Raw genomic sequence first — 13,886 nt, forward strand, 5'->3', positions numbered from 1 at the left:
TACAGGTCAAAGGTGCGTGGGAAGTAAGACTCCAGAAGTCTGCTGCTCCAGTCTCCAATGTGTGTGTAGGCCAGGAAAAGCCATCTGTAAGAGAAGATGAATTACTCCTCATGTTTCACATGACAGGGTTCTCCTGCCCATGTGAAGTGTCTCAAGAGAGACAAATTACTCTCCCCTCAATAACTCCCAAACTGACAGGATGCAATGGGCAGAAGACCCTTGTACCTAAGCCTGCCCACAACTTGGTACCTGCAAGCTAGCTGGATTGGCCCTGCCCTTTACCCTGGCTTCCAATTCTCCTCTTAGCCTTGGAATTAGGGTTTTGTTTTTCCCCTAAGAGTGATGTTTACATGATTCTGAAAAAAGTTCCCAAGAGTGTTTTAGAATATAAAACAGAGGCTCTGCCCCAGGACCAGTCCGCTATGGCTACACTATGGACAGTCATCTACACACTGACAGGTGTCATCCCATAGAGCCACCACATCCAGGTGAAGAAAACACTGCCTGAGAAGAAGCCCTGACTGTGAGGTTCACCCAGAACAGCCTCACCCTCCAGAGACCAGCTCTCCACCTCTGCTCTGTCTACAAAGCCGGAAGCCAGTGTGCACACGTGCGTGGCGGAAACTAAGGCTCAGAATGAGTGAGCTGTGGAGATGGGGGTCACGATCCCCTTCCTCCCTTTGGACGCTTGATAATATTGCCATGATGTTTCCTCCAGGGCTACCCCCAATGACATATCTAAAAGTCATAGCTTTGTAAAAAAATTACCTGATTTATATATTGAGTTATTCCTAACTATGCATCCAAATACCAGTTAGCTCTTACAAATGACTAAAAAGGCCAGTGATCCTTCTTTCCAAAGCTGGGCTGATTGGAATCTATGGCTGACACCTTCCTTACTCATAGGCTCACAGCTCCTTGTCTCCTCCCTCTGGGTCTAATGACCCTGAGGAACCAGGATGTGTCCCTCCATAGAAACCAAAGATTTAAAAGTAAAAGAAATGAGGAATGAAGTGACTAATGGCAAGGCCACCTTGTCCTAATCTTACCCTGATTCCGTTTTGTGTGTGCTCAGACACATATTTAGTCCCTTAACCCCGCCCCCCCCCAACAGTCATGTCCACCTTGGCAGCACATTTGGGACTTTCCATGGCTCAGAAAACAAATGTGCCCAGGTTCCCCTCAAGCACACGGGGTTGAGAATCACAGTGCCTGAGCTGTTCTGAGCAGCTACATACGGATACACTGCGGAGGCTGTTTCGCAGTGCCGTTCAGAGATGACACCGAAACGGGGAGTCAGTGGAACACAGCTGGAAAGGTCAAGCAAGCATTTAGATTACAATAGTGAAGCAATCTAGTAACCGCTCAGTACCACATAGCTGCACATCTTTGGTTCGACGTTGATTCCAAACAGTACGACTTGGAAAATAGTCCCATAGAGATTCACTAACCCGACTTCTGGGTGTGTGGTGTTGGGGACAAATACAAAAAAAGGAGAGGCCCCATGAGTAGAGGGAAAGTGCAGGGTGCCCGAAGGATCTCGCGCGGTGACGACCCGCTGGAGAACAAGGCTTAGAGAAAAAAGCTTGCAGGGTGCAAATTGAAGTTACGAGTTTAATGTCGCTCTTCTCAGTTATGCACATCAAGGGATCTCAAAGCGCACACACTCTCTCCCCTCCCGTAATGCTCCTATGGGACAAGTTGCTTGCGGCGTTCGTTAACGACCAAAACCCTCAGCTATCAGCAAAACCACGCACTCCAGATTCAATCCCTAGGAACCAGGTTCGCCCATCCCTACTTCCGCTTCCGTGTGCAGGCAGTCCCGCCCACTTCCGCTCCTGCGCACTAGGCCGCTGCCACCGCGGGCAATATGGCGGCCTCCCGCTTGCCTCCAGCGGCGCTGACGTTGAAGCAGGTATCTGCGGTTCTCCTAAACCTGCAGGTCCCCCCGGCGCCCGCCTTGAACAGTCCCGCGTAGCCCTAACTGCGCTGATGCAGGCGAGGCCGGCGGCGCTTGCGGCAGTAGCTCCGCTGGCTCGTGGAGGGCTGACTCCTGTCATCTTGCAGCCTCAGCCTCCCGAAGGCGGGCGATAGCCGAGCCCTAGCCGTGCAAACCTCCGGGTGAACGTTGGTTCTAATCTTGTTCTGTTTCCCATGGAGGACCAAAGGGGCGGCCCTGGTTCTTGTTTGCGGGGTTGTGGCCGGCAGTCTGCAGTTGTAACTTGTGTTTCTCCTTCCCTGAGCAGTTCATGAGGAGGCAACAGGTTCTCCTCCTGTACAGAAAGATCTTGCGAGCGATTAGGCAAGTTCCGAGTGATTCTGACCGAAAGTACCTCCAGGACTGGGCCAGGGAAGAATTTAAACGAAACAAAAGTGCCACGGAAGAGGTAAGGGAGGGCCACGCTGGGCCCGTCTCCTTCGTCCTGCTGTGTTGTTGAACTTGGGAAGTTTCGCGAAGGTGGCTTATTTTTGATCACTGCTATTTTTAATTTGTTATGCAGCAGCATCTGGCTGTGTACTGTGTCTGGCTTTCTATTTTACTGCTTTTCTGCTGGGGGTTCTTTCGGTGTAGTGATTGAATGTAGAGCCTCGGGCCTGGTCAGCCCACAGCTGTAACTAGCCACCGTTGATTGTTGAGTGTAGCAGAGGAGATGTTAGCCGTGCGCCGCAGCTAACCTGGTCAAACAGTGACTAGTTCCCCCTGTCTTCCACAGGCTGCAATCCGGATGATGATCACTCAAGGCAATGTGCAGCTAAAGGAACTGGAAAGGACACTCGCTTTAGCCAAATCTTAACTGAAGGATTCTTTTTCAGATCTGTGTTTTACACAGGCCCAAAGCCACTGTCACAAAGTACCAGATGCACATGAAAAAGTGATCCCTCCAACCGTGAATGCAAACCCAGGTGTTAACATTTCCATTGCAATGTGAACATTTGCACGGAGCGGCTGTAATTAAAAGAAGAACTAACGACAAGATGAGAGCTCGGAAACGTGCATTGCTTGTGTGAAGGTTAAAAGGCAACGACTTAAAAAAACAGTTCTTGAAAAGACAGTGAGGATGGGGTGGGTGAGATGGTTCCACCATTAAGGCTTTTGCTACCAACAGCCCGAGTGTGATCCTGGGACCCACGTGGTGGAAGGAGAAAACCACTCTGGAAAGTTGTCCTCCACTTTCCACACAGGCACTGTGGTACATAAACCAAAAAAAAATGAGTGAATGTCCTTAAAAATGGAAAAGGTGACGTGGAGTTACCTCACACTTCAGCAAGTCTCTAGTAACAGGGCATTACAAAGTTCAGCCTTTTTTTTTTTTTAAACAGGGTTTCTCTGTGTAACCTGGCTGTCCTAGAACTCACCTTGTAGACCAGGCTGGCCTTGAACTCAGAGACCCACCTGCCTCTGCCTCCCAAGTGCTAGTTTTAAGATGTGCACCACCTTCCTGATAAGCAGATACTAGATTCGTAATATTTGCTAAATGATGCAGTTCTCAGGCTTTGAAGGTCAGGTTTACAGTCCAGGGGAGATAATTGAAATGGTTTTGGTTAGAGGCAGGAGAGCTTTGTGTCTTTTTCAATAAACATTGTAACAATAAGATACAGAGAATCTTGTGTGGATTTCACTGTACCACCTTCAAACTGTAAGAGTGTGGTATGTTGTGACCCCTGTGTCTCAGCTATTGAAAAAAAAAGGAATGGCAGTGTACTAACTCTAGGGAGACACTCTCAGGAAAGCATGCTCAAGCTTTGGGACCACACTATTCTTGTCACACGTCAGACAGATAATCCTGCATATCAGATATCTGCATCCCAATTCAAAACTAGCCAAATTACAATTAAGAAGCAGCAATGAAATAATTTTATGGTTGGGAGTCACCATAACATGAGGAACTGCATTAAAGGGACCCAGCATTAGCAAGGTTGACAACCACTGCTCTATAACCTGCTATGCCCTTCAGAGTTGTGAAATGACTCTTCAGGTGTGACTCTTCAGGTCACATTTATAGCCAAAGGACTAAGACCGCAGAGCATTTGGAGCTTTGTTGGAAGTAAATCAGGACCTCGAGACACCCAAAAAGAGGAGGGAAGCCCGGGCAGTCCAACTCCTGCACCTAACACCTCATGCGGCACTGAGTCATCGTGGAAGATAATTGTACACTGTTTTCTCGCAAACACTGGAAAAAGAAAAATCCGTCACAGAGTTGCCATCAGGACACTTGAGATAAAATTTATACACAATCTGGTGACCTATGTGAAAGATTGTTGACGATTTCTAAACTTACCCTGCAAAAAAGTCCATGTCCCATCAACAGAACAGAGAAGCCAAACTGGGAACCTGACCAGTATGCTGTACTGGGTGCTTGAAAAATGGTGCAAAATGTGCTTGTTTCCAGAGCCCAACACCAGGTCCTGGAGCCTCACGGTCCCCTGCATAGCTTACAAAGAGTGAGCTACTACAGAATGCTTTTTTTGTTTGTTTACTTGTTTGGTTGGTTTTTTGAGACAGGCTTTCTCTGTGTAGCCCTGCCTATTCTGTAACTTACTTTGTAGACCAGGCTATCCCTGAACTCAGAGGTTCACCTACCTCTGCCCTCCAAGTGCCACTACTCCCTGGCCAGAATTTTATAAGCCGACTTTATCTGGTTTCTACCATCTACAGCCTATGCAGCAGTACCTGACAAGCATTTGTGAACGGTCCGGATTCCTGTTCTGCTCTTAAATAGGGTCTCCTTCCAAGAGCCAGGGCTGTAGGTGAGCCACCGTGCTTTGTACGGGCAGTCTCGAAGAGAGGAAAACTCAAATATAGACCTCATGTAAGTCTAAAATCTTTAAACACTCATTAGATGTGAGCAGTGATGGCCTGGTGGTGGTCTAACAGTGTACAGAGAATTAGAAAAGACGTACAGCTGTCAGTCCCAAGGCAAGCCGGGGTTGATTTTGGTTTTTTGAGCTTACTATATAGGTCTGGCTGGGCCTGAACTCAGATCCTCTTACCTCTGCCAAGTGCAGAAGTAAAGGTGTGTACCACCACAACCTGCATAGTCATTTTTAAAGCAGGTAAGAAAGACACTTAGGATGGAACTGTGTTCAAAGTAAAAGGTTACTGTAACACCTCCTCTCCCTTCTCTGAGGACAGTTCTGCTTTGCTCATTCCGGAGCAATTAGCCTCTCTGGCTTAGGCCAAGTCTTGTTTGTCCTTTTCTTTTTTTAATGATTTATCTACTTTATGTTCATTGATGTTTTACCTGAATGTATGTCTGAGTGAGGGTGACAGGTCTCTTGGAGCTGCCATGTGGGTGCTGAGAATTGAACCTGAGTCATGAGGAGGTTCATTTATTATTGTTTTCCTTGAGTACAGGACTGCAGTCAAGATGTTGGCCAGACGGCACTGCTGGTGAGGTTTTATTTCTCATGAGGTTATTTTATGTGGATTACCTGGTTATCTTCTGTAGGATGTTCTGCTTAAATGTCAAATGTGTTCCTAGAATTTCACGTTTGAATAATTGACTTCATGCTTGTGAACTATCAACAATCCTGTTGTGTAAAGGCACACCTGTAACATAGCATTCAGGAGGCAGAAAAGGCAGAAAGTGCAAGCAGGTTGCCCATTTCAGACTCCTAACCTGTGGGTGCACCTCAACAGTGCTGCCAGCGGAGGGAGTGGAAGCCTTACTGTAGATACCCCAGCAGTGCTTTTGGGAGACAAAGCCCAGAGTGACCAAGGAAAAGGCCATTACAAACAGAAGCAGCCCATGCCTGCCTCAGAAAAGGATTATAGAGAATCAGACCCAAAGACATAAAAGACCAATTGTCATCCTAACAAATCCGATGTCACGGGATTTTAAGAAATTATATTCACATTAAATGTGGATGTTGAGAGAGGGCTCAACAGTTAAGAGTGTATTCTTGAAGAGGACAAGAGTTCAGGCCTCATACATGGGGGAGCTCACAACTGCCTGTTCCTGCAGCACCAGGGGATCCAGCGCCTAGCAGGTACCTGTGCTCAAACATACATACCCTCACGCATGCAATTAAAATAAGCTCTGGTTATTTACCGTTCGTGGTTATTTTAAAAATCAGGTATTTTTTTTAAGGTGCTACCCTGTCTTGCACCTTGTGGATTTAATATGCTTGCCTTAACCTTAAAGGGTTTTCCCACAGACACAGATTGCAGCCACCTTGTCTTGACGTTGACTTTAAACTGGATGCATTTGCTCTAAGTAAAAGTGACTGGGTGCAGGCTCTCAGGGATTCTCAAGTGCAGTCAGCAGAACACATGACTATTAAGAGTAGCATACTGACAGAACTGAAAACAATGTTTAATGCTTGCAGGGACACAAGTTCAAGGTGATAAAACAATTGGACAGCATGTCTTTTCACCAAGAAAAACAAACCTAAACATGAAAAACCTGTATTGGACTGCACAAATCAAAACTGATACCAGGACTAACGCATTGACCCCATCACAGACATTTAGTATACAGTTAGTTGTTTTTAAGGACATTCATCATGTACACTTTACTGTTTCATAGCGTGTTTCCACAGCTGTTGACACTCTTCAGGCCTCAGTTGGAAACATGGCCTGCTTGAGAGTATATAGTATAAACAGTTAGTTGTAAAAGTACAGCTGGGATATTTGCTTGTTTTTGCACATAGCACAGGGGAAAATACACACCAGCTCTGCGTGCTTCACAATGCTAAGGAACAGTTGCAACAAACCTAACACTGGTATTACAAACAAAACATGATTGGCCATGGGCTCACTCTTGTAATCCCAGAACTCAGGAAGCTGAGACAGAAAGATCATGAGTTCAAAGCCAGTCTCTGATAACACAGTAAACCCTTCCAAAACCAACCAGCCACCACTTAGGCAGTCAAGCCTGCAGGTAAAGGGCTGACTGCTCTTACTCGATAGCCTGATTTTTATGCTTGATGGCGTGACAAAACTCTCCATTCACAGTGATAAGCTGCCTGCTGCTGATAGGTAGGAGGTATATCATCAAAGTACTGCCACCAAGGTATTCTGTGGTCTAGACTTGATGGATGTTCAGTTACAGTTGATCTCTGCATTTCTCAACAAGGATAGTGTGAGGTAATACGTATTCTAATAATGAAAATAACTTCTGCTTGGAGCATCACTTGAACTTAGGGTTTCATCTCTTACTTAGTATTAGGCAGTTCCCATATAACTTGGTGTATAATAAGCAATGGTCATACAAGAGTGACATTTTTTTCGGGTAGCATCACAGCAGGGCTCAGGCAAGTGAGGGCAGTCTCCAGGGAAGGAGACTGGGAAAGCGTTGCATCTCGCCAGATGCTGAGGATAAAGACAGGTCAGTCACATAAAGTCATGGCTCACTGGGTTCTGAACTTAGAGTGTTTACCCTCTTTTACAGGAAAATCTATATCCATGGACCAAGACCTTGGCTTGACAAAGGGATAAATGCATACCATAGCGGAAAGATCGTCACTTCTCTTTGGCTCAATGAATAGCATTTTAGTCACAATTCGTGGACAATAGTTATTAGGTTATTATGCATAGAAACTTGTTCTCTAAGCCTATGTGGATCATGTGGAGACGAATATAATTCGTGTTGCAAAGGATTAGAAGACAAATCCAAGGTCTCAACCAAGATATCTTCACCACCTCAGTCTGGTACATTTTATTCAATAAACAAAGATTTATGACGTCCTTAGTTAATTATTCACCTTGAGGTTCTTCAATGAGTGAAGTCAATTCATAATTACAGTTTTGTGGAACTGCCCTGTTTCTTTACAAAATATAGAACAAAAAGTCCAGAAAGGTAGTCTAAAGTAAGTGGCTGGAATTGTTGGGTGACTTTTTTTCCATTAATCTCAGTTATTTTTGCTAAGCACACAGTAACTGGTCAGTGGTTTAAACTTTCCTCATTTGGCAAACATCAGTGAGCAATTACTCCTTATAACCATGACCTTTGAAGTTATTTTAAGACATACTGGCCCCCGAGGTTATTAAAATGGATTTCCTCTCAAGATCTGAAGGCTTTTCCTCCAGTTAAAAGATGAGCATTTTGAGAGTTACAAGGGAGAAAAAGGGCTTCCCGCCTGAGTCCCGGCTCTGCTAGAACCTTCTAGGCACAGCAGACGTGTTGGAGATGGGTGACTACAGCCTTTGTTCCTGACACACTTCATAACACGGAATCCTAGACTTAGGCACACACCTTTCCTTGGTGTGGCTTGCTTTTTTGAACATCTTCCCGAGATTCACTGTTACTAGTGAAGCCCTTGCAACAGCAGAGCACGGGACGAGTGCGTCCCCAACAGATGAGTGGCTGTTAGAGGCAAGTCCCCAGGTGCATGGCCAGCTCCTGGTACACAGTTGCTTTGCTCTTGGCTCCACCTCGGGGTCTGGGTTTTACTTCACCTTTGTCCGCAGCTTGGCAAGCTCTTCTTCCAGACTTCGGATGTGCTCCTTCAGTGTGGCCTCATCTTGCTGGGCCTTCTGACTGGCTTGGCTTCGTGCTTCTTCGATTTTCCGTTCATACCACTTTTCCATCTGGGTAGAAACCGCCTCAAAAAAATACTGGGTTAGCTCCAGGGCTTGCGAGGCATCTCGCGCATCACTGCCTGCCGCTGATGGCTGCTGCCCACAGGGGCTTCCAGCTGTTGGCCGCTGGCCTCGGTGCTTGGTCTGCCCACTTCTCCCAGACTTCTTGGTTTGAGTGCCTCTGGTGACACAGGACGCAGTCTGCTGCTCACCCCTGGGAGCCCCATTCAAGGAGCATGAGGCTGCAGGGGCCTTCACCTTCCTTAAGCGGGAGCCTGCGCAGTCCGAGGGAAGTAGCTCCTGCTGCTGTCTGTCGGCAGCAGTGGCGTTGACTCCCTTGTCCTTGGGCCTCACAACCTGAGAGGAGCTGTCAGAAGCTGCTGCTGCTGCTGCTGCTGCTGCTGCTGGTCCTACAGCTATCACTGGTGGATCTGCATCTGCTGTCAAAGGGGAAACAAATGTCAGAGCACATCCACACTCTGCCACAGAACTGAGGGACTCATTCAGCTGAGAGTCCTGGGGTCCTGAGAACCTCGGCCCTCCAGGCACCATCCACCCACACACTTCTCTACCTTTCTGGGCACCATTCACCCACCCATCCATTCCTTCCCCTTTTTTCCTGCCCTTCCACTTTGTCTCCAGGTTTCTCATCTTAGTTCATCAGGACTTTCTTGCATTCTGTGTTAGCACAGGAATGGCATATAGGCTAGATGTCTGGCCTTGCCTCCTAAATGCTGAGACCAAAGGCATGTGCCATCACACCCCGCAGGCAGCTCTTTTTCTAGGAGCAATTTTAGGGTTACGACGAGAGCAGAAAGGAAGGCAAGCCGAGCTCCCCACCCACCTCCTCGCCCCACGTTCCATTTCGCCACAAGCAGTTCCATTGCTAGTCCCAGCATGAAAAGGCAGCTCAAGATGTTTATTAACATGTTGGCACAAAAATAAAGCCATGTAGACAGATAAGGCTATATTAAGCACCTGCCCTTTCAAAGCTCCCCAGTAGGACCTAATTACCTAGCTTTAGCATCTTTAGAATTACATCTAAAGAAAATATGGTTTATACACACAATGGAGTTTGATTCAGCCATAAAGGAAAATTACAGCATTTGCAGAAAAATGGCTAGAACCTGAGGTCATCGTAGTAAGTGAAGCAACCCAGACTCAGAAGGAAAGGCGGTGCATATCTTTTCCTCAGAGTCAGAATCTAGATTTGTTTTTTTTAGACAAGGTCTCTCTATATGTAGTCCCGACTGTCTTGAACTCACTTTGTGGACCAGGCTGGCTTTGAACTCATAGTGATCCACCTGCCTCTGCCTCCTAAGTGCTGGGATTAAAGGCGTGTTTCACCATGTCCAACTAGAATCTAGACTTTCAAAAGCAATAAAGTAGAAGAGGGGCTGTTTGGGAACAGGAAAGGAATTCCCAGAAGTAGGGGTACCTGGGGGTAGTTAGGGGCGATGGACGTGTGTAGAAATACAATGAAACCATCGTTTTGTACAATGAACATATGATAGTTTTAAAATCAAGTATCACTGCAGCTAAAGAGTCATCATTTAAACCACATCAACGCCTAGGACAAGTTCAGGACACTGATGACTGCTTACAAAAGCTTTGTAGGTTTAGGTAAAGGCAAGAGGCCACTGACGAGGAGCAAAGAGGGGAAAGGCCTGCCCAGGGGAAAGTCAGTCCTTATCACTCCTCATCTTCAGATCCACTGAGCCCCTTGGTCCTGGCTGGTTTTTGTCAACTTGACAGAAGCTAGGGTCATCTGGGCAGGCGAACCTTAACTGAAAAATGCATCCTTCAGATTGTCTATAGGCATGTCTGTGGAAGCATTTTCTTCATTAATGGTCCACGTGAGAGGTCAGCCCATGAGGGGTACTGCTATCCTGGGGCGAGTGACCCTGGGTGCAGAAGAAAGCAAGCTGAGCACACTATTAAGAGCAAGCAGGTCAGCAGCAATTCCTTCATGCTCTGTTTCAGTTCTGCCTCCAGGTTCCTGCCCTGACTTCCCTCAGTGATGGAGTGTGACCTGGATGTTTAAGACAAATAAAGCCTTTCCTCCCCAGGCTGCTTTTGGTCCTGGTGTTTAAACACACCAGAACACCCGTCAATATCCCTTATTTTATCCCTCCTTCTCACATGTCTGGATACTTCTTGCTTCCTAACACTTGAGCCTCACTGTGGTTGCTGCGGCTCTGGAGTGTGGACAATGTTCAGATGAGGAAGGGTGAGGATATCTCTGTCTGACAGGCCTCCTGTGCATGTGTTACCTGGAGAAGAGTCACAAGGAGATGGTGCGGGTTTAGCTTTAAAGGTCCGAGACTCTCCGGAAAGCCTCAGCTCCAAAGTCTGGATCTTCATCATACACCAGGCCTTCAATTCATCCACCAGAGACATCTAAGAACAAACAACACAGCAAGCATCGTGTGATCAGGTTTGTGGATTAAAGCAGCAAGAATAAAGCTTGGGGGTGGAGGGACTGAAGACATGGTTCAGTGGCTAAGAGGAGACCTCTTCCAGAGGACCTGAGTTCTAGTCCCAGTACCCACATGTCAACTCACAACCAGTTTACAGTCTGTAACTCCAATCCCTGGGGACCCAGGGGCACCAGGCACCCACAGGGTACACAGATACACATGCAGACAAAACTCCCATACACATAAATGAATAAAATAATCTTTTAAAACAATTTCATTAGAGCTGGGCGTGGTGGCACAAGCCTGCAATCCCAGAACCCCAGAGGCAGATGGATCTCTGTGAGTTTGAGGCCAGCCTGGTCTACAAAGTGAGTCCAGGACAGCCAAAGTTACACAGAGAAACCCTGTCTTGGAAAAAATAAATTTGTATTTAAAAGATTTATTTTATGAGCTGTTAAGGTGGCCCAGCAGTTGAAAATGCTTGCTGCCAAATCTAAAGAGCACAGTTCAACTCCCAGAACTTACACGGTAGGAGAGAACTGACTTCCACTAACTGTCCTGAGCATCTCACGTGTGCCTCGGCATGCACGTCTTCACCCCACCACCCCATAAAAATCTGTGAGTGTTTGGGTGAATGTGCAGGATGTAGCCCTGCAGGTTAGAACAGCGAGGCAGGTACCTTGGAGCTGGAGCTACAGGCCGCCGTGAGCAACCCCGCCAACTCAGGACCCCTAAGCCAACTCTCTAGTCCCCAAGAGCGACTTTAAATTATGACACTTGAGGTTATAATTGGCACATGTAAAAGTCAGAATTGCTCATCCTCCCACAGGTCACCGAACCAAGGTTCTGAGTCACCCAGAACCCAAAAGCCAAAACAGCTTGCAAATCTTCCAGCCGGGGTTTTGGCTGCTCTCACAAACTCACCAGCGCTCACCTCATCTCTGCTGACCTGGAAAAGCAGTGACTCCTGAAGGGAAACTGATGAACGGACAATCCAGGGAAAACTGGCCCTCCCTGTGTACTGTCCAGCAGGCTCGGCCACAGGCTCACAGAGGACGCCATGCTCCTTGCTACTAACCTTATTGGCGCTACAAACACAAGAGGCCATGAAGTGCAAATGGTCTTCACGCTCTCAGCCTCTGGCTTTGCATCCTAGACCAGTTAGGGAGATCTGGCTTTGCATCCAGCTCGGGAGATGTGGTGACTGATCAGCGGCGGGCTGACAGACGCTGGTTCTTCTTACCTGCTGCTTCTCTCTCTCCTGCTTCTCAGCAGCGGTGTGCTGTTGCAAGCGATTCAGGCAGTCTGTTCTCTCCGCTGACAGCCGTTCCACCATCAGTTTGTCCAAAACACACAACTAGGGTTCAAGGAAACAGAACACATGCTGAAATGAGGAGAGTCCACAGAGCAAGAAAGGGACTTTAGCTCCCCTTCCGCCCTCACTTCACAGTACGAAATCCTAGCTTTTCAGAACTCCTGCACATACTTCCTGTAAGGCCACTGCTGTCCTTCTCACTCATCGAAAGTCCTAAGTGATTAATAGACCACAAGTTCACAAAAACAAACCACAGAAGCAGATGCAGATCGGGAAGGCCTTAGGATGTAAGTGCCAAAGCTCTCCTTAGGAGCAATGGTCTACAACCCCAGTGAGCATGTTTCCTAGTGCTTCATTAAAGGCAGTCAAAGAATGCAAGGGAAAGGAGCAGAGTCTATGTCAAAGACTGGGGCTGGAGAGATGGCTCAGAGGTTAAGAATACTGGATGTTCTCCCAAAGGTCCCGAGTTCACAACCATCAATAATGAGATCTAGTGCCCTCTTCTGGCATGCAGGCAGAGTACTGTATACATAGTAATAAAAATAAATCTTAAAAAAGAGAGAGAGAGAGAGAACAATACTGCCACCATTCAGTCAAAGACCTTTCTGGGGCCTCCAACACTTCTTGTAGGACCCTCACCCCTATGCTAGACCAAGCTCATTGATCTGAAAGGTCCAAAATAAAGAGAACAAAGCTGGGGTTAGAAGGGGCCAGCCCCAAGGGCTCAGCGCTGAGCCATTCCACGCTGACGATGCACATGGCCTTCCACGGGGAGGCTGCACCAGGTCCTGAAAAGGTGTGTGCGCCTCCCCTCCATGTCTCTTGGGTTCCCATGTTTCTCTGTGACATCCCAGGATGCCTTCTCCTCCACGCCCAAAGCAGCCAAAGTGGCAGCCAAAGTGTGCAGGGCTTCTCTTAAAGTGACAGCATTTGGGGATGGGGAGATGGCTCCGTGTAAAGAGCACTAGCTGCTCTTCCAGAGGACCCAGGTTCAATTCCCAGCACCCACATGGCAGCTCACAGTTCCAGGGAATCTGACACTATCACAAAGACATACATGCAGGCAAAGTACCAATGTACATAAAATAAAAATAAAATCTTAATTAAAAGAAAAAAAATGACAGCACTGGCCCAGGTACCTGACTTATACCGACTGGGTTCATGTCCTGCCCTGGCTACTTGGAAAGAGGGATGAGCTACCCACTGATCTGCCATCCTGTGCACACGAAGAGGCCATCACAATCCAGCTTTCACCTGGCACAGCCCTTTGGGCTACAGACTGGCTAATACATCACCTGAAGGGTTTTCAAATATTCTTTCCACAAAACGCAAGAGGCGAGTAAATCTGAAACATGCTCAGCCCCTGTGGACGTGCTGGACATCCTTTACCCTGCATGCTGGACGCAGAGGCAGGCAGTCTCCAAAAGCTCCAGCCTAGTCCACATAGCAAGTTCTAGCCAACCAGGACTACAAAGTGAGACATTGTCTAAAAGAGGGGAGAGACAGAGAAAGAGAAGGGGAGAAAGAGAGAGAGGGAGGAAGAGGAAGAGAGAGGTGGAAAAGTTAAGAGTTCAGCTTCACCATAAACAAGGAAATAAAACTTAAATACTAAAATATCCTTCATTTA

At 47.2% G+C, this 13,886-nt stretch overlaps 2 protein-coding genes across 9 annotated transcripts in view; one reads left to right on the forward strand and one right to left on the reverse strand.

The window, feature by feature from the left end:
• The first annotated feature begins 1,830 nt into the window (after positions 1 to 1,830).
• Lyrm2 (LYR motif containing 2) lies at positions 1,831 to 6,048 on the forward strand. Of its 3 annotated transcripts, none has more exons than XR_009587973.1 (4): positions 1,831 to 1,915; positions 2,247 to 2,387; positions 2,715 to 4,811; positions 5,357 to 6,048. XR_009587973.1 is itself a non-coding variant. In XM_021634858.2 (3 exons), the coding sequence occupies exons 1-3, from the start codon at positions 1,871 to 1,873 to the stop codon at positions 2,793 to 2,795; spliced, it is 267 nt and encodes an 88-aa protein (XP_021490533.1). In that variant the 5' UTR covers positions 1,831 to 1,870; the 3' UTR covers positions 2,796 to 6,048. The 3 variants fall into 3 exon arrangements, 1 of the variants encoding a protein (XP_021490533.1); XR_009587974.1 differs by having other exon boundaries at positions 2,715 to 4,443; XM_021634858.2 differs by having other exon boundaries at positions 2,715 to 6,048.
• A 248-nt stretch (positions 6,049 to 6,296) lies between these two features.
• The window catches only part of Ankrd6 (ankyrin repeat domain 6), a 150,546-nt gene continuing 142,956 nt past the window's right edge, over positions 6,297 to 13,886 (reverse strand). For 4 of the 6 annotated variants that reach the window (XM_060373386.1, XM_021634899.2, XM_060373388.1 and 1 more), the window contains 3 exons: positions 12,188 to 12,301; positions 10,798 to 10,924; positions 6,297 to 8,964 (listed from right to left, as the gene is read on the reverse strand). In XM_060373386.1, the coding sequence (XP_060229369.1) occupies positions 8,393 to 8,964; positions 10,798 to 10,924; positions 12,188 to 12,301 (813 nt within the window). In that variant the 3' untranslated portion in view covers positions 6,297 to 8,392. The remainder of the gene's footprint in view (positions 8,965 to 10,797; positions 10,925 to 12,187; positions 12,302 to 13,886) is intronic. The other 2 variants (XM_060373389.1, XM_060373387.1) reach the window with 1 other exon arrangement.

This window comes from Meriones unguiculatus, chromosome 20 (genome assembly GCF_030254825.1).
Source record: "Meriones unguiculatus strain TT.TT164.6M chromosome 20, Bangor_MerUng_6.1, whole genome shotgun sequence".
Taxonomy (NCBI): domain Eukaryota; kingdom Metazoa; phylum Chordata; class Mammalia; order Rodentia; family Muridae; genus Meriones; species Meriones unguiculatus.